A 25,028-nucleotide genomic window follows, 5' to 3' on the forward strand; every position below is an offset into this window, starting at 1 on the left:
GCATTTCGGCGGTCTGGTAGTAACACTTGTGGCTCTGGTAAGAGTTGACATTATTGCAACTCCCGATTGCCTTAAATCTAATGAGCGATTCCCCAAAACAACATGCGACGCGCTGTTCCATTGACACCGTGATGGTCTTTATTAAGTGGCTGCAAATGCATTGCGTGTGAAAGCGAGGATAACAGTCATGGGCACAAAACAAGGACGAGTGTGATATACAAATTACAACTTCCAAACACACACCCAAAATATGTACAGCCCATTATAAAACGCAGAACAGTAAAAAAGGCAAACTAGCCCGATATTATGTTACGTATCGTAGCATTTTCAATTCAATGTTTTAGTGGCGTGCCAGTGAACTCTCAAGTTGGCTACAGACATGTTTCACCACCACAGCTATTCACCCCACAGCAATTCCACTGTCATTCAGAGTCACAATGCAATTCAATTAACAATTGTCTGTCTCGTTTTGGCAATCTCATTTGTATTTCTTTGCACAATCCGACTCATTTGCATATGAGGCTTAACGTCACATTAACACAATTCTAATCAGTGGTAAATAATTGATTCTCATGCATATGATTGTGTGCATTTATCTTGAGCGTAAGAACTGCTCCGACTTTAATCCGTGACTTAATGAACCACCGATTCTTCATATGCCGAGTCTTTACCAACATTACGTGGTTGGTCTTCACAGTAGATTGCCACTTTAGCCGCCCCCCACAGACATTACCGGCGTCTACGGCAAAATCAAACCGTCGACTCCGTGGAAGCCGGCTCTGCGGCGGTGGCACGCGGCACGCGGCTAGGAGGCTACGCGTCTGCTCCCGCGGCCGTCCTCACGACCGTCCGCACATCGTTTCAGGGGCCGCTCCTGACCACGCCCCACGACCGCCAGCTGCATCACGATGTGGGCGAGATCCGAGGTGGTCGCTTCTCCAGGTGGCCTCCGTTCACCCTCCAGGTCCACGCCAGCCCCGGTGCGTCGCCCGCCGCCACGTAGCGCAGCGCGACGCTGGGCTCCCGCAGCTGGAACTGCTGCGCCACCTCGGTGCCGTCGGGCCACGTCAGTGTGAACATGGGCAGGGCCACCTGCCAGGAAGCCACAGCGCAGGGGTCATAGTCGCACTGAGTCATGGGCAACGGGAATGACGACTGCTGTGAAATCAGGCGTGGGGGAATCTTTCCCTTAACAAGGGGCCAAACAGGACTTTCAAATGCACGTCAGGCCAAACGTGAACACACAACTCGGTTACTTTTGTGACTGCAAAAGCCCCTTGCAGTGGGTGACAGAAATGAATGAGTGTGCTAAAATTAGACACACAGTGTTGCTACTTCAAAAATATTCCTCTCAATTTGGTTGTGGGCTGGGGCAAAGCCGTAGGCCTCGTGTGGTGGCAGACCATGGTACCCCAACCGTCGCGCTACATCGACCAAGTACACGCTTCGAATCAGAATAAAAAAAAAATTCAAATGTCTTTATGAAATCCAATTACCTACGCCTAATTGATAAATCAGTAAAATACAAGATACAATTTTAATGTATAAAGTGTCTAAACATAATCTGCACAAGCCGGCTTATGCTACAGGGAATTGATTGTTTAGAAGTGATTTATGTTCCAATATTTCAGATTTTTCATATGAAAGTTGTTTTTGGTTTCTGTTTGTTTCATGGCTATACTTTACTTTATATCTTTTTTTGCTTTTGTAATTTCGTTGACCCAGGTCACTCTTGCAAATTCGACTATCCCGGTCTCTTGATTTCTCGCCTGGTTTAAGAAAATAACCTCGAACATGTCTCAATATAACTGTATCTCAAAACACTGGGTAAAAATTAAGACACGCTTGTTATGAGGCCATGCGGGAAGATGAGGATTTTGTTTTTGGAAAGGTCAAGGAGGAAGCTGTGACAGCAGGGTGCTGGCACAGCGAGACACTTGGATTGTTGGAAATAATTCCAGCCGAGAAATAATATAATTTACTTATCCAGAAAATCTCACCAAGTCTCAAGACTCATTTTCATTAACATGTTCAGCCAATTCCATTTTAATGAGGGTTTTGGTTTAGTGTTGGATCGGGGTACTAGACGGCTTCTAATTTATGAAAATGTTAAACTTTTAAAAGAGTTTAAACGTTACTAAATCAACAATAATAAAATCACGGATGAGTACTGCATTTACGCAGTTACTGTTGGGGTGCTGTTGCCTTCCGAGAATTAAAACAACGGAGTGAAAGAAAGCAAAAGGGACAACACACGGAGAGAAAGGAGGCAGGAGAGATGGGGCTACACGGAGCCACATGCCAGCAGCAAACCACGCGGCCACCTCCTGTGCGCGTGCGTGCACTGTGAGACATGTGCTTTAGGCGTTGCTGCAGGCAGCACACTTCTGTACAGATTTTGAAGCAAAATCAAAAAGTTTTAGCCTTTGTCAACATTCAAAAACAATTCACACCCATAGTGTGGGATGATACCGGATCACCCAAAAAAAATCCCGACCAGATATGTGAGGGGATTTCACTCAACAGATCTGCACAGATGGGTTCATAGACCCACTCGCAGGAATGCATTCTCCTGTCCATCTTGCAGCCCAACAGGTTTTGTCATTTTACGAAAATTGTATTTGATCTGAAAACCCTTGCCTTCAAAGCTCTGGATTACAGTAGCATAGCACCAGTCAGCCACATATACAATCAAATCAAATCAGCAGTGGCTACAATACACAAACTGAATGTACGTGGTATAATGACTTTATTATCTAGGTTCATGCAGCATTGTATGTTTGTATGTTGAACTTGTATCGCGCCGTAATGACAATTATACATGAAATGTTTCCACTGGCACATGATGTGGTCCATTTCTCGGACAGGATTGATAGCTGTGTCACTCGGCACGGATTCATTATACTTCCGATAAAAAATATTCACACTCTGCTGGTCTTCGCACGTGCACTTACTCTCGCCACCAGAGCCACGAATGAAACATGACACTAATAGGGTTTTTCCCCTTTTTTCTGGCAACAAAACTGACACCTTTTGCAAGGAATCATGTTAACATTAACCACAATACTTGCAGTCAAATGCAAACAAAAAACAATACTTTGATAATTTATGCATTGTCCTTGAAACTGATTGGTCCACACCAGAGACAGCTTTCTTTAGAACCTAGTCTCATATGGTGTTCGACCAGATGACGCCAAAAAGCTGTCTCTGGTGTGGACCAATCAGTTTCAAGGACAATACATAAATAATCAGGGTATTGTTTTTTGTTTGCATTTGACTGCAAGTATTGTGGTTAATGTAAACATGATTCCTTGCAAAAGGTGTCAGTTTTGTTGCCAGAAAAAAGGGGAAAAACCCTTTTAGTATATTTTAGTACTGGCAAAGGAGGTCCCATGATGGAACATGACACTATTTCTCATACGCCATTTAATCTGGATCAGACGATGCCACACTTGTCAGTTTCACACTAAAACACCAAGCTTGCCAGAGCCTTGAGGCCTTGAGGCTCTGGCAAGCATTGCAAGTAAAAAAATATGCGAGCACTTACTCGCTCCTTGATGCCAATGGCCACCTCCTCCACCGTCACCCCGACCCGCTCCAACAGGGTGAACTCGTGTTCCCCTGCCAGACCGAGCACGTTCACTCGCACCGCTGCAACAAAGACAACGATCCCCCGTATAGCCTTAATAGACTGTTGAGGCAAGTGCTGTTAGCGAGCAGCTATGAAGGTCGACACGGCAGACGAGGGGGGGTAGGTGACCAGCACCATGCCCGACACCCCTCCCCACCACACACCACACACGTGCGGGCAAAGGTCTCGCTTACAGCCACACAGGCTGACGAGGTACGTTGCGGTTAGTTAGCAGCTATGAAGGCTGGCATGGCGCGCGCAAGAGGATGGATAGTGTGGTCAACGCCTCGCCCAGTCATCTCTGTTCTCCTAGTGCTGATGTTTTATACACACCACACAAGGTCCTCATTTAGGGCTGAGTCACCAAGGAGGGGCCCAGGACTGCTTCAGATGTTCGTCACCGATGTAAGCCATTACTGGGAATCAAACTCAAGTCACCGGGTTCAAACCAAGATGCGCTAACTACTCACATGCACAATGTTTACAAATGTTTACAGAAATACCTAATCAGGAAAAAACAATAATCTAGGGATAGATTAACGTGTTAGCAGAAGCAGACCTGCTCTTGAGCATAAAAACTACAAAACTGGCGCCAAATGGGTGACATTTGTGAAAATGGCCAAAAATAGCCAAAGACGGTCGACACTGAGAGAGCAGCAAACAGCAACAGCAGATATACATAATGAACAACCGCAGCACATTCCCAGATCCCAGTCCCTTCGTTGACCAGCAGCTGTCCCACCTGGGGAGGGCATTGCGATCGCAGTGGGGAGAAGCTCCTGCTCGTGAGCGTGCGGGTGTTACCGCGTGCGCAAGGCAAACTGCCGCACGTCTCTAATTCTCTACGAGAGTTACCACTATTTTTATTTTATTTTACCAGATAAGGCTCACGGAGCTGTATAGCTCTTTTTCAGAAGCGGCCTGGCCACAAACGATAGCTCAACGAAGTGGCTTATCACGTGGCCATTTGTAGCAGGCAAATACGCTAAACGCATTTTAATTCTAAATGTGGAGGGAAATACCGGAGGACCCGGATAAGAATCCACACGACTACAGGGAGAACATGCAAAGTCCAAATAAACAGGCGTTATGGTCGGGATCGAACCCACAACTTCCTGTATACCAGGCGAGGGAGTTAACATCTCGCCACCGTGTCGACTCATTCGCGGAGAACAAACGCACGTAGCCGAAGCCGTATGGCGGAGCGGGGGGCGGCGGGGCACAGGCTTACGCTAGAGAAATGGCAGGAACACAGAGCAAAGCGATTCTATTCGAAATTACAGAGCTTCAGCTCCAAGTGGAGAGCCTAATAATGAAACGCACAGGAAATATAATACGTAGTTGTTAACCTTCAAGGTGGACGGTGCTTGGGAGTTGAGGAGACTCAGGCAGGCTGTGGATGCTCTTAGTGGGACACAAAAAGAAAGCAAAGCATTAACGTCAATGGCCGCACCATACTAACATGCTATAACAATCTTGACTTAGAGCTTTCTTGACTTAAAGCTTATTATTTTTATGATTTTTATTCTATCTACGTGGCTTTACCGAAAGACCCAAAGAATATGCTATAATATTAATGCTAATGATCAACATGATCGGACGTGGTTGGCAAACTGACCGATCAGCAGAAACGTTTGCCAAATGCCAAGTTTGGCGATCGTGCTTTCTGCGTCACTTGTCCCGAGGCAAGAAGCGGTCTACCCGCTCACAATTCATTAATTCACTGGCTCACAATAAAAACATAGAATTGTTGCGGAAATCTAATTTGAAGACCTAAAGCTAGACAGTGGTGGTTGTGTTGATAAACTTGTTGGAGCGGAACTTGGGGGCAGAGTATTGACTTCGCAAGATCTGAGCAATCCTGCATCAAACAGTGAAATCTGGCCGCACGACTGCCGGTGCTCACCTCCGCGTCGTCCTCGAATGGCATGAACTCGGGCTCGGCGATGAGCGAGTTAAGGAGGGCGTCGTGCAGCGCCGTCGGGTTCGGCACCGACAGCTGCTTCACGAGCTCTGCGCGTCGGGGTTTGGACGGGCGGAGGGGGGTGGGCACATCCGCATGCATCGGTAACAACATGACGCGGCGAGTAGAATTTCGATTTTGCGTATGTTAGTGACGGGTTCTCGTAACCGCCCAACAGCCACTGGAGGTGCCGAATACGTCCTGTAAAAAAATTCATATATCCACTCCTGAATTGAACCGTGACCCCTGATCTCATGACAATCAGATCGCAGGACGAGGCGAATCGTGGAAGGCCGAGAAGAATCAGCGGACTCTCCACACTGGTCAGACGTAGAGTGCTGGAATTGGTAGCACTGTTCCCAATTTCCTGGTTATTCATGCCCGAGCTGCAGAATTTCTGCTCAGGTAATTAATATTTTCAACGAATTCTTTCCTGCAACCAACTATTACTTAGGCCACTGGCAGACATGCGCTAAGGTGTGATTTATCAGCCTATTTCCAATTGTGTAATGCACATTCCCCCGCATTTTAGAGTAATATACACTCGTAACCCTACATTACCGAGGTTATCACTAAAGGTGTAACGAAGCGTAGATTCCCGATTAAAATCAACTGTTACATTCTTGATATACTGCAATCACGTGCATGAGATTAAATATATTTTCGATTAAAATTCCCTGTACGTAATGCGTTTGCACGACCCCTCCTCCCTTTTAGAGGCCGCTACATTCACCAAAATAAAAAAATGTTCTCGAATCGAATTGCGACCACCGAATCGGGGCAAGCAATCGTATCGCGGGGGGACAAATTGCCACGATTGTACGTGTCGCACGACGCGGAGGCCTCGGCGCCGTGTGCGCGCGCGCGAGGTGTAACACGTGGAGCTGGATCGTCTCCCGAGTCCTCCTGTCGAGTTTCACGTTACGGCCGCGCTGGGGCTGGCCAGAGGCGTGCATGTCGACGCTCATGCCAACAATGTGCTGACCGGCTCTTCCCTTTGTACGTTCATTTTTGTTCCCCATTATGATTTTCTGATGTGTCAACGGAAATGTTAGAGGCACTCCGCTGTACTTGCCATTAACACAAAGGCACCGCGGGCGTGAATTAAAAAAAACGAACTCAGCGTGAGTACCGTAATTCAAAACGGAGATAACATTCCATACAACTCTACGCTTCCAAGCTTACTCATTGGCATCAGCTCATGAGAAGAAGAAATGCCCAGGTGGCAAGATATCACCCCGTGTACAACAACGGTCTCAGGAAGGTGATATCATAGAACTACTTCTGAGATCCCTTCAGGCAATCTCTTATCGACACTAGGAGTCCTGCATTTACCCACATGACCTGCTATAGAGAAATGCAAATTGCACGGCAGTCAAAACCAATGTTTAGTCCTCAGAGCTGGATTATGGGAAATTAACTCAAAAGAGACACCTTCATATGATGGCAGTTTTTTTGTGCAGTCATCGGTGATCGGGCCAAGACCATCAACACTTGAGAATCCAGGGAGAAGCATGCTTTTAACGTCGCCTATAAACGTTACAGCCCTCTGGAGGTAGGGTTGGTGGATCATGCAGAGATCATCATCTGCTGTGGTACTCCCAACCTCCTGGGTGACATTATGTCCAGGAAAAGAGAGCACAGCACGGGGGCACACGACCCATCTCTGCTGCCAGACACTCTGGGCAGCGTCATCCCCTCCAAGGGGTCAGTTTTTTTAGGTTTCCTTCCACGTGAAGCCAAACTGCTCATGCATGGAAGTGGACAAATACTCCAATGCAGGACCCTCCTGAAAAGAGTCTTGAGACTCCGTGATTCTCTCCTGAACGAATAAAGGACAACAGAATTTGCGTCTAACACAGGTGGACGTGCTCATCAAGGGGCCCAGCGAAGGAGGGAATGTGCAGCCGCGGCAGGGCATGGAAGCAAGAATACATCAGGCCTTTCAAAGAGACAATCTATGTTAACGTAAATAATATATATCATAAATTACCTCTCTGCATATCGTCCAAATCCGCCTGAGGGTCGGAGTGCCTACCCGGCATTCTCCTCAGCGGAAATCGGAGAGGCTCCTCCCTGAGCTCCGCTCCTCCCTCGAGCGTCTCTCCTGCCGCGGGCGTCACCGCCGCTGCCACGCACGAGCTCGTGGCACCGACCGCCACCGCCTTTCCCTGCCGCGCCGGTGCGGAGCGGCCCGAGAAGTGGCACGCGAGTTCGACGGGGGACTTCCTGCTCGGCAGCTTCTTGCTATTCTGGCCAGGCAAGGGACCCAGCGAAGTGGATCCAAGAATCGAGTTTTCCAACGCGTCGACGGAGATCAACGTTCGTGTTTGGTGCCTAGTGGCCCCGGCGCGGCTGGCTTTTTCTGCGGTCTCTTGTCCGTCAACGGGGCCTCCAGCCACACTGACGTCCGTCGCTGGCTGCGGGTGCATCACGCCCTCCGGCTTAGATGAACCCGCATCGCCCTTGCCCTCCGCCTGCAACGACCGCGTCTCCTTTGCCGCCACCGCTGCCGCCAAACTATGCTCGGACACTGTCTCTGGGTCCTGCGAGCTGCCCTGCTGGTCACACTGTCGAGGCTGTAAAGACAGTAGAGTCACTTGCTCCTGCATTGCAAAGGTCTGCTTGCCATCAGCCAGGGAACTCGCTTGTGCCGATGCAGAGTTGTGCGTCGCTGGTGTCCCAGACTGTGGCAGTTGCAATAACGATGCAGGGTTTGCCTTTGGAACCTCAGGCTGCCACCGCGGCTGCGATTGTGGCAGTGGTTGCGGCGGTGGCGGCTGTGGTGGCGCTGGTTCGTTTAACAGAGGCGCCGTGCTAGAAGAAGCGCGGAGCGAACGCTGACCAAGGCTGCCGAGCTGCGCGCTGCCCGCGTTAGCGGACGCTCGCCGGTTGATCAGGCTCACGAGGCGCCCCGTGAGGCTGCCGCTCACCAAGATGCTGCTGCTGGTGCACTCCTGGAAGGAGAACGCCGTGTCCAAGCCTCCCACTGCACACGGACACAAGCGCACGCACGAACACACACGCACGCATGCAGCAACGACAAGAGCAGCACAGGCTGGGCTTGGCACTGTACTTGGATGCGACGCGCCGGAGGGGCTCACGTTCGTCGAGGGCGCTACGGGCCTGGCTCAGCAGCAGCGAGGCCGTGGGTCGGGCGGCCGCGTCCTTCTGCAGGCCGCTCCGCAGGACGTCGAGCACGCACGACGTGCACCACTCGGGGGCCTCGCTCACGGGAGCCTCCTGCTGCACAATCTGCATGCACCAGCCACAACAGCAGAGCTTGACGACCAACAGTCATTAACCAAGGAGGAGACAGAGGGTGACAAATCTCCCTCCTCTCTGTTGCGCGTGGCTGAGTGGTGAGAAACTTATTGGTAGATGTTCAGATTAATTATGTTAAATTTTTCAGAATTTCACAGCGGTTCTTTAATATGGTGGGTTCGTTGGCTTTGCTCTGTGTTTTTGCACCCGTTCTTGAATCTCCGCTCGTGAAGGTCACGGGTGGAATCTTGCCACGAGACGTGTGTAGTCACCCTTCACGTGCACCATTGTTTTCGAGGCAGATTAGATCATGGAGACTATTTCGTGACATTGGCATTCATGTGTTCGTGTTGGGATATTGGTGACAAATACACACAATACAGAGAACAAAAGACTCTGTCCGGTGTGTGTTTGTGAATGGTGGTGCGTGGACACCACGTACATACAATTCTCCCACATCGACATTTGATAAATCGTCACCTTTTGCGGTTACGAAAAAAAAATCGGTTACCGTTAATTTTGTCTTGTTTTTATGGCCTTGCTTTTTCTGACTCTTTTGCACAGCATTGTTCACCCTATCAATCTAAACGTTCCATCATGCACGCGAGAATCGACGCGTCGTTTGCATCAAGTCCATTGCCCGTATGTTTCGTATGCGGCGACAGGTGACGGCACATGCGTGCGCCACTCACCACGAAGTAGAGCACCTTCACGCCAGCGAAGCGCCCCATCCACGGGTGGCGCCCGTTCAGCATGTGCAGCAGCACGCAGCATGCGCTCCACACGTCCGCCTTGCAGTCGTGGCCGGCGCTCGCCGCCACCTCCGGGGCCATGTGCGTCTGCGTGCCGCGCGGCTGCTGGTCTGGGTGGTGCACAGCGACGTCGGTTTGGAATCACTACGTCAATTTCCTAAAATAACTGGAAACGCAGCCGTGTTCGATAATTGTTTTTTTACCCTTCTATCTGGAAACAAAACTAACACCTTTTTTTTACAAGGAGTCATGTTTGCATAGACCACAATACCTGCAGGTATTGTGGCCTATGCAGGTATTGTGCTCTATGCAAACATGACTCCTTGTAAAAAAAAGGTGTCAGTTTTGTTGCCAAATAGAAGGGTAAAAAACCAAGTATCGTATTTTTTACTGGCAAATGAGGTTCCAATGGTGTAAATGCTTACCCCGAGCTTTCATACTCTAATGGTGCATTGTCTTTGAGTTGGGCGCCTTTTGGCGTCATCTGGTCCAACCCATGTGAGACCAGGCTCTAAGGAAAGCTGTCTCGGGTGTGGACCAATCAACTTCAAGGACAGTGCATACATTATCAGAGTTATGTTTTTTGTTTGCATTATGACTGCAGGTATTGTGGTCTATGCAAACATGACTCCTTGTAAAAAAGGTGTCAGTTTTGTTGCCAGATAGAAGGGTAACAAAACAATTATCATATTTTTTTACTGGCAAAAGAGGTTCCAATTGTGTAAATGCAGCCGTGTTCGTTTAACAAGCCTGACTTTGTTGATGAGACCGAGAAGGTTGAAACAGGTCCAGCGTTCGCTTGCTTAAACAAATGCCACTGGGTAATATTGGTCTGAATAACCAATAGGCCGATAGAATAAAAAACATTTATTTATCCATAATAGATGTGTATGCGGGGACACGGAATGAAATTCTACTTGGATATGCTTTCACCCACAATGCTCCACAGCAACGCTTAATGATTTAAAGCTTTCGTGACTGCAGGGATTCATCTTCTTGGTTCTTTCGGTAAAGTCACGTAGAAGGGAAGTAATAAAATAATAAAACATAATAAAATAAAATAATTCTCACGACGTTTCGGCTACAACGCAAGCAGCCGTCTTCAGGTGAAGAATGAGACACTACCAAGCTAGGAGCTTATATATAAGCTGGGTTGGAGGTGGAAGAGCGCCTTAACAAAAAGAATGTGCATATGAAGAGGAATTTAGCATATTCATGGGAAATGCGTAGGAGGTGGGTGGGGGGGGTTTCATAGTCATATTATGCCCATGCATTATGCAGGATCAGCAGCACCAAGGGAGGGTGCAGGGAGTAGCATTAACAAAGGAAAGGAATGTTAATAGTATGTAGCTGCAGTTACTAAACAACCACGTAGAAAACTAAAGTATAAACTACATAAAAAACTAAAGTATAAACTGCATAGCACCATCAGTATACTTACTATACTCTACAATAAGCTGAGATACTAACAGCAAGTAATACATTACAATTCTACGTCGTAAAAATTATATAATATGCTTCCATCTAAACTTTATTCTCTTACATCACACGAGCATACACCGTACTATATACTGCCATAGATACAGTATGTAATTTAATGTTGGGTTTATCTATGGCAGTATATAGTACGGTGTATGCTCGTTTGATGTAAGAGAATAAAGTTTAGATGGAAGCATATTATATAATTTTTACGATGTAGAATTGTAATGTATTACTTGCTGTTAGTAACTCAGCTTATTGTAGAGTATAGTAAGTATACTGATGGTGCTATGCAGTTTATACTTGAGTTTTTTATGTAGTTTATACTTTAGATTTCTACGTGGTTGTTTAGTAACTGCAGCTACATACTATTAACATTCCTTTCCTTTGTTAATGCTACTCCCTGCACCCTCCCTTGGTGCTGCTGATCCTGCATAATGCATGGGCATAATATGACTATGAAACCCCCCCACCCACCTCCTACGCATTTCCCATGAATATGCTAAATTCCTCTTCATATGCACATTCTTTTTGTTAAGGCGCTCTTCCACCTCCAACCCAGCTTATATATAAGCTCCTAGTTTGGTAGTGTCTCATTCTTCACCTGAAGATGGCTGCTTGCGTTGTAGCCAAAACGTCGTGAGAATTATTTAATTTTATTATGTTTTAAGTTTTATTATTTTATTACTTCCCTTCTACGTGACTTTACCGAAAGAACCAAGAAGATGAAAACGCATAATGAGTTTGTATCCTGCTCCCCGTCACACAGTGCCCACGGACCAATGGGGCAGCGAGGTGACATCGGTGGCCAGGGGCTCGGCGTCCGCAACGTTCCCTCCTGGGGCATCCGCCCAGCTGCCCGCACCCATCCTCTGCAAAATCTGCTGGGATGCTGACATGAGCTAAAGGGCAGTTTCACTGATCCCCATTGATTTCCCATGGCCTCATTATAGCGAGGCTGCTTGTGATGCAGAGACCAGCAATTCAAAGAGAAGCTTCTGAGGGGTTTCCAGATGGCGAGGAACGGGCTGTTACTGACGCAAGGTGGAAGCACGCCACTAATCACCTCTCAATGCCCGCCCAACGCTGCCTTCAATCTGAAGCCAAGAAGAATTTCCTTCGATGCTGGTTAATCAACGAATGCGGTCATGGAATGACCTTTCACAATTGTTTGTGGATTTTTTTTACCGGTGTAGATTCATGGTTTTACGAAAGTGTCATCACTGTGGGACTAAGAGACTTCATTCCCGAAATGTCGCGGCGAGCGGTGGAGCGTCAGACCGCGGCACGGTCACTTCGTCCCCAAAAGTGGCGCAGCACTGCCCCAAAGTAGTCTTCAATATTTAGTGAAGCGATTCGAGATGTGATTGCATTCCGATGCAATATAACTTGAAATCAATTCAAACCGTAAGTTGTCGAAGATAATTCTACAAGCCACATTTTTTTTTCTTTGGGTTAGGCCATGCCAAAAGCTAAATCGAAAGATGATGTCACTGAACTAATATTTGAAATAGCTTAACCTAACTAGAGGTTGCAAAGTCCGATGTCAATCCACTGCTGGATGAAGGCCTCACCCCTGGCTGTAATTTAAGATGAATTTGCTTGTGCATTGATAGGGTTGAGACCATCGACTCTTTACATCAATAACCCTTGATTTGAAGCTTTCGTGACTGCAGGAATCCATACTCTTTGGTCCTTTCGGTAAAGTGACGTAGGTAGAAAAATTAAATATCAAATATATTATTTTTTGTTTTATTTTTATACCTACGTGACTTTACCGAAAGAACCAAAGAGTATCAATAATCCTTGATTTTAATCACCGATGGCCTGGACCTTGTTGCGAATCCAGATACTCAGCAGTGCCAGTTCAATAAGTGTTATAAGCCTCGTGCATCACCAGCAACCTCGAAATGTATCACTCTCTCCAAAATGATCTCAAGCAACAGCGCAATATCGTTACATGTGCAGGACACAGAGTGGTTATGGACTGACATGCGCATTCCTCCTGCTGAAAACACCACCCTTACCTCTGAGCATCACAGTTGCTACTGCTCACTCTGCTAATTGCTGCTGTTACTACGAGGCAAAAGTGAAGGCTTAATAACACTGCTTCATCCCATGCAAAGCTCGCTAATGATGAGGAAATCCATGCGAATTAGCAAGGTGATATTGGTGGCTTATTTGCACATTTTATTTCACTGTGTGATCATTAGGTTGTCCCGCTTGGCACCCCTTCACCCCCCTTGGGCACGAGACAGTCTGGATGTAACCCCTGTGAAAGGGCCGCAATTCTATTCCAGAATCAATTGTATTTTTAACACTGCGTGAATGAAGTGGCCTTCACTGGATTGTTTCCATTCCGCTCGTACCGTCCCGATTGTGTTGCCGCTTGTGCTTCTGCCTCGTTTGTAAAGTTACGTTCACTCTGTCGGCCCAAATATAGCAAAACGTAGAATTTGCATACACTTGACATAAATCAAAATGTAATTATTACACCGATGAATGGATGCATTGCCACAGCCCTAGTGGGCACGCTGTTGGGCAGTGGCTAGGGTTGACGGGGGGAGCTCCGTTACCTTTGGGGAGAACCTTGGAACCCGGAGGCAGCAGCTGAGAGAAGCCAAAGTCACAGAGCCAGACCTGGTTCCCATCGGCCGACATCAAGATGTTATCGGCTGCACACCCAGACGGACACTCGCAGGATTAACCAGGACAGGGAAACGCCTCACCAACAAGCGTTTGACACGGAAATCATCAGGGATTCTCTTCAGCCGGGGCTGTCCGGGTCAGCGAATCAGATGATATTCTCGCGATAATTGTCGCGATTTGGGGGTCGCAATTCAAATCACGGGATTCTTTTCAATAAAAACATTGTGGTGAATGTTGCGCCACTTGTTCCTGCAGGTATGACGTGAACCAATTATGACATACAAATGAAAAACAATCAATTCTTACACGTGCGATTCACTACGATGTGTTGTGAGCGGAAGAATCCCGCTGGGGAAAAGGGTGACAGATGGGAACACTTGGGCAGTGGACTGCTCCCAGTTAGGTGACCAGACTCAAAAAATGCAGAGCACATAGACGAAGGAAAAAATATACCCTTTTCAGCGCATCAGGCAAGGCACTGTCTCTGACAGGCAGCCCACAGGCCTGGCTAAGCAATGTGCCTAGGAGGCCATGGGTTAAGCCCTGACATGACGGCGTAAATAAACCCAATAGATGAACCAACTCAACACTGAGAACAGCACGCCATGTCTCAACTTTATAGTTGGTCCACAGGGACAGCAGTTGAGCACCTGGCCCTCAGGCCCCTGTCTCAAGCAGGAAACCCATCATCCCTCAACCAATGGCCAGTCGATCATCCATACTGTGTTCAACCACCATACTTTATTATTCTTTCTTTTGCACTACTCAACACTGGAATTCCCTCCCATCATCTCTTTTCCCCAGTCCTTGTAACCTTTCACAATGAAAACAAAATGCATCGACACCTTCTCTACTACAACTTCAACGGTGCTGTTTTGCTGGGTGTTTGCCGTTTTGGGCCTTTGGGTCCATGCTCAGCTAACACTGATAAAAAAATCAATCACCTGAGTGCCCCCGCTCAATTGTAAAGCTGCGTTTACCCCGGCAGCAATTAACCCAAGCCAGACGCTGAACCTGTGATGCGGTGGTGCCTGCAATATGCGTCGACAGCGCTGGGGGGACCGTTGCCACCACAAGAGCGGCGGCCGCACCTTTGACGTCGCCGTGCAGGACGTTGTTCTGGTGCAGATACTCGAGTGCCTCCAGCACCTGGCAGGTGTAGTGCATCGCCAGGTCCTGGGGCAGCTGCTTGTTGTCGGAGATCATGACGTCGAGCGTGCCCCCTGCGTGCGAAACGGTGGCCGTGACACGCGGCCACAGCCCAGCAGCAGCAGCGTAGAGATATCACACAACTACTTCTGAGATCAACTTCAAGTGACGAACTGCGTGTGTGCATAAATGAAATAGAAACACAAATCTAGTATACTTAGAAATGTAATGTAATACAACAGAGAGTCGGATAACATAACAGTCAACACCCTACCTGGTTGATTACGTTCTTCCTGAGAATGCTAAATTTGAGAGAGAGATAAAACACAGAACTAGAGACATATAGACAGACATATAAGTGGAGACAGATTTCACAGAGATACATATGTGCCTAGGTATCTCTGTGATGTCTGTCTCCACTTATATGTCTGTCTATATGTCTCTAGTTCTGTGTTTTATCTCTCTCTCAAATTTAGCATTCTCAGGAAGAACGTAATCAACCAGGTAGGGTGTTGACTGTTATGTTATCCGACTCTCTGTTGTATTACATTACATTTCTAAGTATACTAGATTTGTGTTTCTATTTCATTTACACCTGATGATGATTGCTTGTGTTTCAATCGAAACGTCGTGTGCTAGTATTTAATTTATTATTTTCTCTTTATACGTCACTTTACCGAAATAACCAAAGAGTAATTCCTGCAGTCACGAAAGCTCCAAATTAAGTATGTAGGTATGCACTCTTCCATGTGCCCCACTACAGAAACAACTTCCACCGATTTATATTTTGTCTTTTCTGTTGAGTTAAAATCAATTACACAAGCCAACACGGTACAAGAACAATGAGTCCGACCAAATAATAATTGCATTAAAATGACTTCAACAGGAAAGCCTCGCCTTGCCTCACCACTCTTTTTTTCAGGAGGACACTGTTTCAGTTCCCTCTTTGGGTATTTCTGAGTGTGACAGGAAACTGGTGGACCCGGAGGAAACCCGCACGTACCACAGACAAGTCCACGCGGGAAGTTAAACAGCATTAAAATGCATATAAATTCTGCAAATTAAAAATGTACACCCTACGCTAATGTCTCGTTCTGGCAACTCTTGCACTGCGCGAGGGTGTTTGTGTGAGTGTGCATCCGTTAATGTGACCATGCATGTGCTTATGAGGGGTGGAGAGCGGTAGTGCAGCGGTTAGCGCATTGCGCTACAAACCAGTCGACCCAGGTTTGATTCCCGCTCAGTCAACACCAGTGACGATTATCTTAACCGGTCCTGGGCCTCCTCTAGGTCTACTCAGCCTCAAATGAGCACCTGGTGCTGTGTGTAAACATCGCCACTCAGGAAACAAAGGGGGCCGGGTGTGGTGCTGGCCACCCACCCTCTCGTGTGCCGTGTTGGCCGTCATAGATGCTCGCTAACAGCATTCTCCCCAAAAAGTGTGTTCAGGCTATACGAGGGATCTTTGTAATTGTATATGAGGGTGTGGGGAGTGGTAGTATAACGATTAGCGCACTGCTCTACGAACCCAGCTAACCGAGTTCGATTCCTGCTCACGACCAACACCAGTGACGAATATTTGAATCAGTCCTCGGCCTCACCTCGGTAAATTCAGCCTGTGCAAACATTAGACAAAGTCGGCTGGCCGGGTGTGGTGTTGGCCACTCACACCCTCGTGTGCCAATGCCGGCCTTCATAGGTGCTCGCTAACAGGATTTGCCACGACAGTCTGTTAAAGACTGTACGTGTATGTATGGGTATGTGCCTATCCGTGTGTGTGAGGAGGAGGAGAGTGAGGGTGGCGCTCCACTGACCCTCGGCGACCTGCATGAAGAGGGAGAGACGCGGGCCCTCGCGCACGGCACCGTAGAGCTGCACGAGGCGCAGCGAGTCGAGCCGGCTCCAGATGCTCAACTCGTTCTCCGAGAACTTGTCCACGCTCAGCTGCCGCGCCGCGTGAACAAAGATAACGAATTGAACACAAGCACACACGCCTCCCGGCTCAGCCGTACACACTCCACCCGTGTGGAGCTCTTGTTGACCACGCACCACAATATCGTCATCGACAACAACACACTGGGAGCAGTGGTGCACGCCTGTGATCGCACGTAGGAGGCAAAGGTCGGTGGTTCACGCAGAGATTTTGGGAAACTCCCAAACCCACTGTGCTTCCCTGTGGCAGGGAGGTGGCAGTACAGCAGCGTGTGAGTTTGTGAAGCAATCTGTCGAGACCACCAAGTGTTCGCTCCTTGTACGTACGGTGGGTTTTCTCCGGAAACTCCTTTCCTTCCACACTATGCTAAGTACTGATTAATGTAACTGGATATACATTCCAATGCAGGGCCATCTTAAACACAAGGCTCAGTGAGGCTTTGTTTGGAAATACAGCCCTTTGTCAATCCACTGCTGGATTGACAATCCACGCTATTCACATTGTTATTTAACCATACTTCACCATGCTGGTCAGTGCGAGTTGGTGAAGGGGGGACACAAATATATAGAAGCAAAGAAGTACACTACAACAGTGGATTTTACTGAACATCTGCTACCCCACCCACAACATAGCTCCGCTACCTAAAACACCTGTTATGGATCGTGGTTGCCCAAACAAACACTATTCAGGCTCAACTTTGCTTGGCTTCTCAGATGTGATGAGATTGGGCGCATTCCAGGTGATTTTGTCATTAGGGAAAATAAAGACCTTGCCAATTCATTTTTAAACTTTATTCGGGAATGAAATGTGCACGAGCGTGTGACTTCATCGCAGGTTGTTGTCCAAGCCTCCTTCCACCCAGTCTCTGTAGACCACAACAGCGAATGATGAGTCGGAGTATAGATGACGGCGAATGCCTTTACGATCATTATTCACGTGCGCCACCCAGCCCACCCAGCGCCACCCAGCGCCACCCAGCCCACCCAGCGCCACTCAGCACCCCACAGCGCCACCCAGCCCACCCAGCGCCACCCAGCACACCCAGCGCCACCCCGCGCCACCCAGCGCCACCCAGCCCACCCAGCACCCCACAGCGCCACCCAGCCCACCCAGCGCCACCCAGCGCCACCCAGCCCACCCAGCGCCACTCAGCGCCACCCAGCGCCACCCAGCCCCACCCAGCGCACCCAGCCCACCCAGCCCCACCCAGCCCCACCCAGCACCACCCAGCCCCACCCAGCGTCACCCAGCCCACCCCACCTGTTTGACGGCAAAGTGGAAGCTCGTGCAGAGGTCTCGGCCGACGAACACATTTCCGAAGCGGCCACGTCCGAGTTGCCGGGGCGTCTTCTCCCACTGCTGCCCCTCCCGGTAGCTGCCCCCGATGGGGCTCAGCTCCTGCGCGATGACAAAACAAGAACACAATCGGTCGCCCTGCCATCGTGATATTTTTCACGAAAACGCGACACCGCCAAAATTGAGCAAACAATGTGACGAAAACAAGGGTTTCATCAAAATAGGGATGATACCCTCGGTGTGAGTATTCAGTGTGGTTCACGCAGACATTTGATGAGGAAGTAAGAGTCATATTTACGACACACGCAAACAACGTGGGACAAAACCCATGTCGTGGTGAGTTGAAGTCAGATAAGAATGCAAAGCCAGTTTCTCTTAGCAACTCCCAAATGCAAATCATGTCTATTGCTTCTTTACACAAGAACATTCAATAAAATGCCACTTGGTTGTCGAAATACTCCTGAGGTTTGCAAAAAACATAAAAAATAATACAGGTTACTCTCAATTATCTGGAGGCGGCTATCCGGTTGCGTATAAAATGAGCTTGTGGATAAAGAAATAAATGCATCCACGCTCACACTGCATTCATTATCAGCTGCTCTCTTTGCTTGTTGGGGGTCAGAGAACTTGGCGTCCACGTGACTGCAAACATGTCAGCAAGTAAACTGCCCACTTCAGGAAGCAATAAAAACAGACAACGCATTCTGTGCCTTCAGCCATTCTACGTGTGTAAACGAGCAACCTGATTTAAAGTTGCATTCTTGTGGGCTAGATCGTGTAGGTACAATGTCAATTAGGGATATACATCCAATAAAGCGAAACATATTAGGTCATTAAGTCATGGAAAAATGTGCCAAATTATTTTGTTTGGTAATAATCCAGTTGGGTTGAAAAGTGAGAAAAGTGTTGACACTTTCCTACGAGGTTTCACTAGAGATTAAACCCAGCATAATCAGGGGTCAGCAACAACTCAGACCTTGAGTGAATGCCCTTCTTGAGCTGAAAACAGAATTATTTGGTATATTTGGCCACGTCACAACCTGATCTGTTGGTTTCTTTAGGTGAATAATGTCATAAAAGCCTGTGTGTGAAATTAAATTAGTTTCTATATCCTAATTTGTTTAGAATTATCCGTGTATTGTTTCATCCGGGGCACCCTTTGCCCCCATTACCCCAGATAATCAAGACTTGGGCCTCTGCCCCTCGTGAACAGCTGGCCAGCTCGTTGGTGAGCCACAAACATCATCGTGACATCCTTGTGAAGGGGCGGGAATTTACTTTGTTGAGTAGGATGCCCTCACAGACCGAGTCGCTGACCAGGCCCAGGCTCTCCCAGTGAACCGTCAGCTCCCTCAGCTCACGCGACTCTCCAACACAAACCCGGGCCCTCACGGACACGGGAACGGCAGACAGACACACGGAGCGAACTGCTCGTAGGCTGGTGTGAGAGCGAACGACAGCCTTTGTATAATTGGAAGTGCGTCGCTCCAGTGGTCTGCTCGGGGCACGATTGGTCCTGCTTAGTGGCAGCGAGTCTGACTTGCGTAGTTTTAAACTGTCCGCCTTTGCGGTGCGGCCATCGCCGTTCAAGATCACGCGAGACGATGGTGACGACGGCCGTGCACCCTGTGGGGCACACGCAGCCTCCGTGTTGAGTTCCGTGTTTTCCGGCTGAATGACGTCGGGCAGTTGAACGCCCGAGTTGGAAAAGTCCTCGTTGATGTACATCAGCATGGCCTGGATGTTCTCTTGGTTCGCAAGGAGGCTGTCCTCAGAATTGGAGAACGTACTGCTGTTAAGTCCGAACATCAGCTGTTCCATGGGGCTTATCATCTCCACTGCCTCGCACAATGGTGGCAGAAAAATTGAGGCAATTCCCGACTGGGTTTGCGATGGTGCCGAGGACAGGGGACGCACATCGGAAGGGTGTGTGCGGCGCAGCTCGGGGTCGGTGCTGTGCTGCGCACCGGCGATTTCTGGCTCCACACGACCCGACTCTTCCTTCAAAGTGCTTTGTGCCATTGCACCTCGGATCGAACCAAATTGTAACCGTTCTCCCGCTCCTTGCAGACCTTTGGCCACGGCAGCATTACTGTTCGCCCTCTGCTCGGGATCCGTCGCGTCGTTAATCTCCGCGTCAGCGACCAAATCGAACTCTATGCTGACTCGAGGCCTGAAAGCGCCGTCAGACAGGAGCGGCGCTACCTCCTCTCGCACGAACTCCAGGTCGCGGGAAACTTCCCAGCCGGGCACCTCCGCCAGGCCAAGGGCAGCGCGGCGCGCAAGGCGCTCACTCAACCCCGGGCATGGCAGCACGGGGCACAGGGACCCGCGGGTGCAGCCCAGCGCGTGGCGCCGCATCAGCTGGCACAGCTCGTGGCATATGGTGCACTCGGTGGTCAGTCGGTGGCAGTTGTGGACGAGGTGCGAGAGAAGGCTGACGATGGTGGTGCAGGAGGCGCAGTCGCATGTGCGGCGCTCGGCGAGGTGAGAGAAGCTCTCGACGAGGATTTCCTCCAGCCGCGCCTCAGTGACGGGACCCCCGGCCGGCACCCAGCACTGCACGGCGATCAGAGATGGGGCATTGTGTTTAAATAAAAGACATTCAAAACAGAGATCGCCACATTTAGTTGTACCCTATTGGTTAATCAAATTAATTCATAATGATACCACGTATTTTTTTTTTGTTAAAAGGATGAAAAACTAGGTATTAAACGTTAAAAGCAAGAAAGGCGAAACCTGAATTTTACTTGGAAGGGAAACTGCTTCGGAACACCAGATGTTGGTGGTGGAATTTACACATTTACATGACAGGAGTTAGTATATCCATAACATGAACACTGTTGACTTCCCATAACATCGGTATGACCAACTCATCCAGAATGCACCGGATTTCCTCAGATTTCCAGAACTAAGCAGAGATGAGCCTGGTTATAACTTGAATGAGGGACTTAGCTGTGAGGTGACAGCAGTGGATGTATTCGTTCTGTGAACAGCTTAGAGTGCCATCCCCTCCTGCGAACAGGTTTTCTCCAGGTATTCCGGTTGCCTCCCACATGAAGCCGAATGCCAATTAATGGAATTGGTGAAACAACGACTCTCCTGAAAAGGCCTGAGACTAAGCGAGAGGTTTAAAAAAAATCAAATTAAAGGCATTAAAAGTCCATAACTGTAAATGCAAAACAACCAAGCAGGAGGGCAATTTCTGTTTCTGTACACACAGCTCACTCTACACGCACAGTACATATCCACGACAACATACAATCTTCTCAGGCTGGACATGCTCTATGTCTGCACATCTTACCGATGCGTTAGTAAACATCTTTGACGACCAGATAAATAGTTCCAACACACATGAAGGCACGTGTTGTCACGCGAGTTCTTGCAGTAAATGCTATTGAATTGCACACTGCGAGAGCGTACAATGTGCAGACTTGTCGATGTCTCTAAGCTGTCAGCAAGAATCTGATAAGGCGAAGTTGATCTCGTCAAGGGCAGAACATGTCGAGACAACAACTCTTTGCACGATTGCCGAACACCATCGTCAGGAGTTGAACAAAAATTCTAAACCAGCATGGCTTCTTAACACTGTGTGTGCATCAGCCATTGCACACTCAGTGCAACAGCACAGTGAGATAGAACCCTAATGTGTACATTTCTCAAATAGACCTAATTTGCATGTTCGTTTGCATGGAAGCGCCGCGTTCCAAGGTTATGTTTGCTCTTTATACTCGTATTCATTATTTCATTCGCTAGGCCCCTGTTCAAAACACAGAACTTTACACTTCCCCTATCTGCTTGAAACCACAGCAAAGCAACTTCCTTCTCTAACATCAACGACACTGGGAGGTCCTCCCCCTGTCAACTCGTGCACATTATATACCCGCCATCAGAGGTGCTCGCTAACAGCTCTGGCCCTGTCAATCTGTAAGTCACATCAAGGCCGTAAATATAATATATATTGGGCGGGACACCCCCCCCCCCAATATTTAAATATGCTCAAAATGTCCCCCACAATATATTGCTATAAAATAGAATTCTGTTTATATGATCGTGGTTATGGTTTGTACTTGATTAATACCGAATCTCTGCAATTACATACAATGGAACAAGAAAAGGTAAAAAAGATAAATCAGAAATTATTGTAAAAAAATAATAAAAAGTCCATCCTATGTGTTAGTGAATTTCTTTTAATTTTAGGCAGGAAATGAGTTTTCTAATTTCGATTTTTTTTGGGGGGGGACCCCAGACCCCCTGGAAGATTTGGTCCCCCCCAATGTAGACTCCATGGCTACGGCCTTGATTCACACCGAGCTCCAGTTTTGTACTGTTACACAAACGGGACATCGTATACAGAAAACAAATGCAGAAACAAAATTGCGCTACATTAGATTTCACTTGCCCAATGAAAGCCGCATAGACGAGTCGCAAGACTCACTTCCCAGGAGGTTCTTGCCTGGCGGGATGTTTGGCCAATGACTCACGGAGTGTGTTTGCCCGTGGGACGAAACCGGTGTTTCCGGAGAGTTATCCTATACGCGGGAAGAGCTTCAATGTGCAATTGCTTTACGGTAAACCAACAAACTATTTGATGTACCGCCTTCATTCTGGGCCACTTTGCAGCACGTTCCGTGGCAATGTCACGCACGTGCCGACTCCAATCCACGCGTGATCCGTAAACCCCCAAGACAAAAATCCACGCACTGACATCCTCATGCAGGGCGCGCTCCTGCAAAACGGGCATCGAGACTCGTCGATGTCTTCATGGGTAAATGAAGCGACTTAATGCATAGCCGTCAACCCATAAGGTTTACCCGTATTCCTGTACAGGGAAATTGAGTTTTCAGGTCCGTTTCAATAGGGTCAAAAAAACATGTTTTCTTGTGTCTATTTGTTTGTATTTATCCATTGTGATGGGAATTTAGAGGATGAACGTTGAGATTTATAAGGGCACGGGGTGACCAATAATGTCTGAATTGGTCTGCAATAAGGTCAGGGGTCACTGATAAGTGGGTTGTTGACAGGCGTGCGTATGGGTCACTTTGACCAAATCGCCTGGCACCTTCAGCAGGCGTCGAGGCTGGACAGAGCCGCTGGGTAGGGATAGAGTGCGGACAACCCCCAATGTTGTAATGCACTTCTATGTTCCCGTGTCTACAGCCAAGCGAACTCGCACGGTCCAACAGAGAGGAACCCCCCCACCTGCGCATCCAGCAGTGGACTTGCGCACGATGCCCAACAATTCATCTGCGCAACAAGATGAGCAAAAGCTCACGACGAACTTACAACGCAGAAGCGACCAAGCCCTCGTCGTCATCGTCAGCCACAGTCAATCCACTGCTGGATGAAGGCCAACCACGCTCGAGTCTTATCCACGACCGTGAGTGGCGGGCGGTGTAGAGGAGGAAGAGGGTAAGAGAAGGGACCTCACCAGGCTGGGCAGCGCCTCCTCCTCCTTCTCCCAGCAGCAGCAGCAGGAGGAGGAAGAGGAGGCCGCAGGGATGTCCGGGGTCGTTGCGTCCAGGGCGGGGGCCGCACGTCTCGCCTGCATCATCTCCGCGACTCGCGACCTCGTGGGGGATGTGGAGGGTGGAGGTGTCCTGGGACGCAGCCGTGGCCGGGTGCGCTCCTCGGGGACTCCACGTCGTTAGCTCACTACCTCCTCCAACACCTCCACATGCACCAACACCAACACTACCAACAACAACATCCTCCTACTCCTCCCTCGGGTCGAGCGGCTCACGTGTTTAACAAACTCCACATCGTCATCAGCGGTTTGTTGTTGTTGTTTGTTGTTGCTGTTGACGATGCTCCCCCCCCCCCCTTGGCGGACGTTGTCGACAACAACTATCGCTTCGCATCGACGCGGCCGAGCCCGATGAACGGGCAGACCGCTTCAGTTCATCGGGTCTGACGACGTTCTTCGTGGTGGAGTTGCCGCTGTTGACGACGCTGATTTCAATGTCGAATCCGTCCTCCTCCCCCACCACCACCGAACGAGAGACGCCTTCAAATCCCCACCGCCACCATCAAACCCCGGGCCGCTGAAGTTACTTGGGCGGTTAGATCGCGAGTTGTTCGTGAAGAAGGGCTTGCGATGTGGAACGTCAGCTCCTCCACCATCACCATCATCGCCCCCTAACCCTGAACCCCACACACACAAACACCCGCCCGCCCGCTGCCGGCCTCCTCGTTTGCATCGCCGGGTTCGTCCCCCTCCTCGTCACGGCCACACGGGGCCGATTTCCCGTCATTTGCGTCAGCGGCAGTGGCAGCAGCAGCGGCAGCAGCGTCTCGAGATCTGTCCCGCAGCCGCTAGGGGGCACGCGATGGGTCCTTGAGGCTGAAGGGCTCAAACACATAAATGCGAGCCCCAAGCGGTGAATGGATAATCTTGATTTGAAGCTTTCGTGACCGCAGGAATCCAGCCTATTTGGTTCTTTCGGTAAAGGCACGTGGGTAGAACAATTATAGATCACGACGTTCCGATTGCAACACGAGAAATCGTCATCAGGTGGGTCAACCACAGCTTTTTCTGTGGTTGTCCCACCTGATGACGATTGCTTGTGTTGCAATCGAAACGTCGTGATCTATTTATTTTTCTACCTACGTGACTTTACCGAAAGAACCAAAGAGTATGGTTCTGGACAATTCAGACAAGATTTGACACGTAGCAAGCTTTCGCGACCAATATCATCCACAATAGAGGGTTTTTTGGGGGGGTTAGATCGTGTAAATATATACATGTTTCGTTGAAACCCGCCACCACCCGACACAGCCATTTAGTAAGGGTTGTCACGTAAACAGAACGTGGCCAATTCGTCACTAGTCCAGCACACCGATGTGTTGGAGAGCCAAGCCACAATATTTACAAACTGAGTTCGACGTTTCGCCAGTAAGTACAACCAGCTT

At 48.8% G+C, this 25,028-nt stretch overlaps 1 protein-coding gene across 2 annotated transcripts; it reads right to left on the bottom strand.

The window, feature by feature from the left end:
• Positions 1–143: 143 nt before the first annotated feature.
• LOC144942939 (uncharacterized) lies at positions 144–24,336 on the bottom strand. Of its 2 annotated transcripts, XM_078869985.1 has the most exons (13): positions 23,548–24,336; positions 19,395–20,675; positions 18,081–18,218; positions 16,702–16,831; positions 14,830–14,961; positions 13,666–13,764; positions 9,551–9,720; positions 8,699–8,849; positions 7,588–8,583; positions 5,538–5,644; positions 4,981–5,035; positions 3,548–3,651; positions 144–1,092 (listed from the first exon to the last, which is right to left on the bottom strand). In XM_078869985.1, exons 1-13 carry the CDS (start codon positions 23,668–23,670, stop codon positions 904–906), a joined length of 3,675 nt encoding a protein of 1,224 aa, XP_078726111.1. In that variant the 5' UTR covers positions 23,671–24,336; the 3' UTR covers positions 144–903. The 2 variants fall into 2 exon arrangements, with proteins under 2 accessions (XP_078726111.1, XP_078726119.1); XM_078869993.1 differs by lacking the exon at positions 3,548–3,651.
• Positions 24,337–25,028: the final 692 nt, after the last annotated feature.

Source organism: Lampetra fluviatilis, chromosome 2 (genome assembly GCF_964198595.1).
Source record: "Lampetra fluviatilis chromosome 2, kcLamFluv1.1, whole genome shotgun sequence".
Lineage (NCBI taxonomy): Eukaryota > Metazoa > Chordata > Hyperoartia > Petromyzontiformes > Petromyzontidae > Lampetra > Lampetra fluviatilis.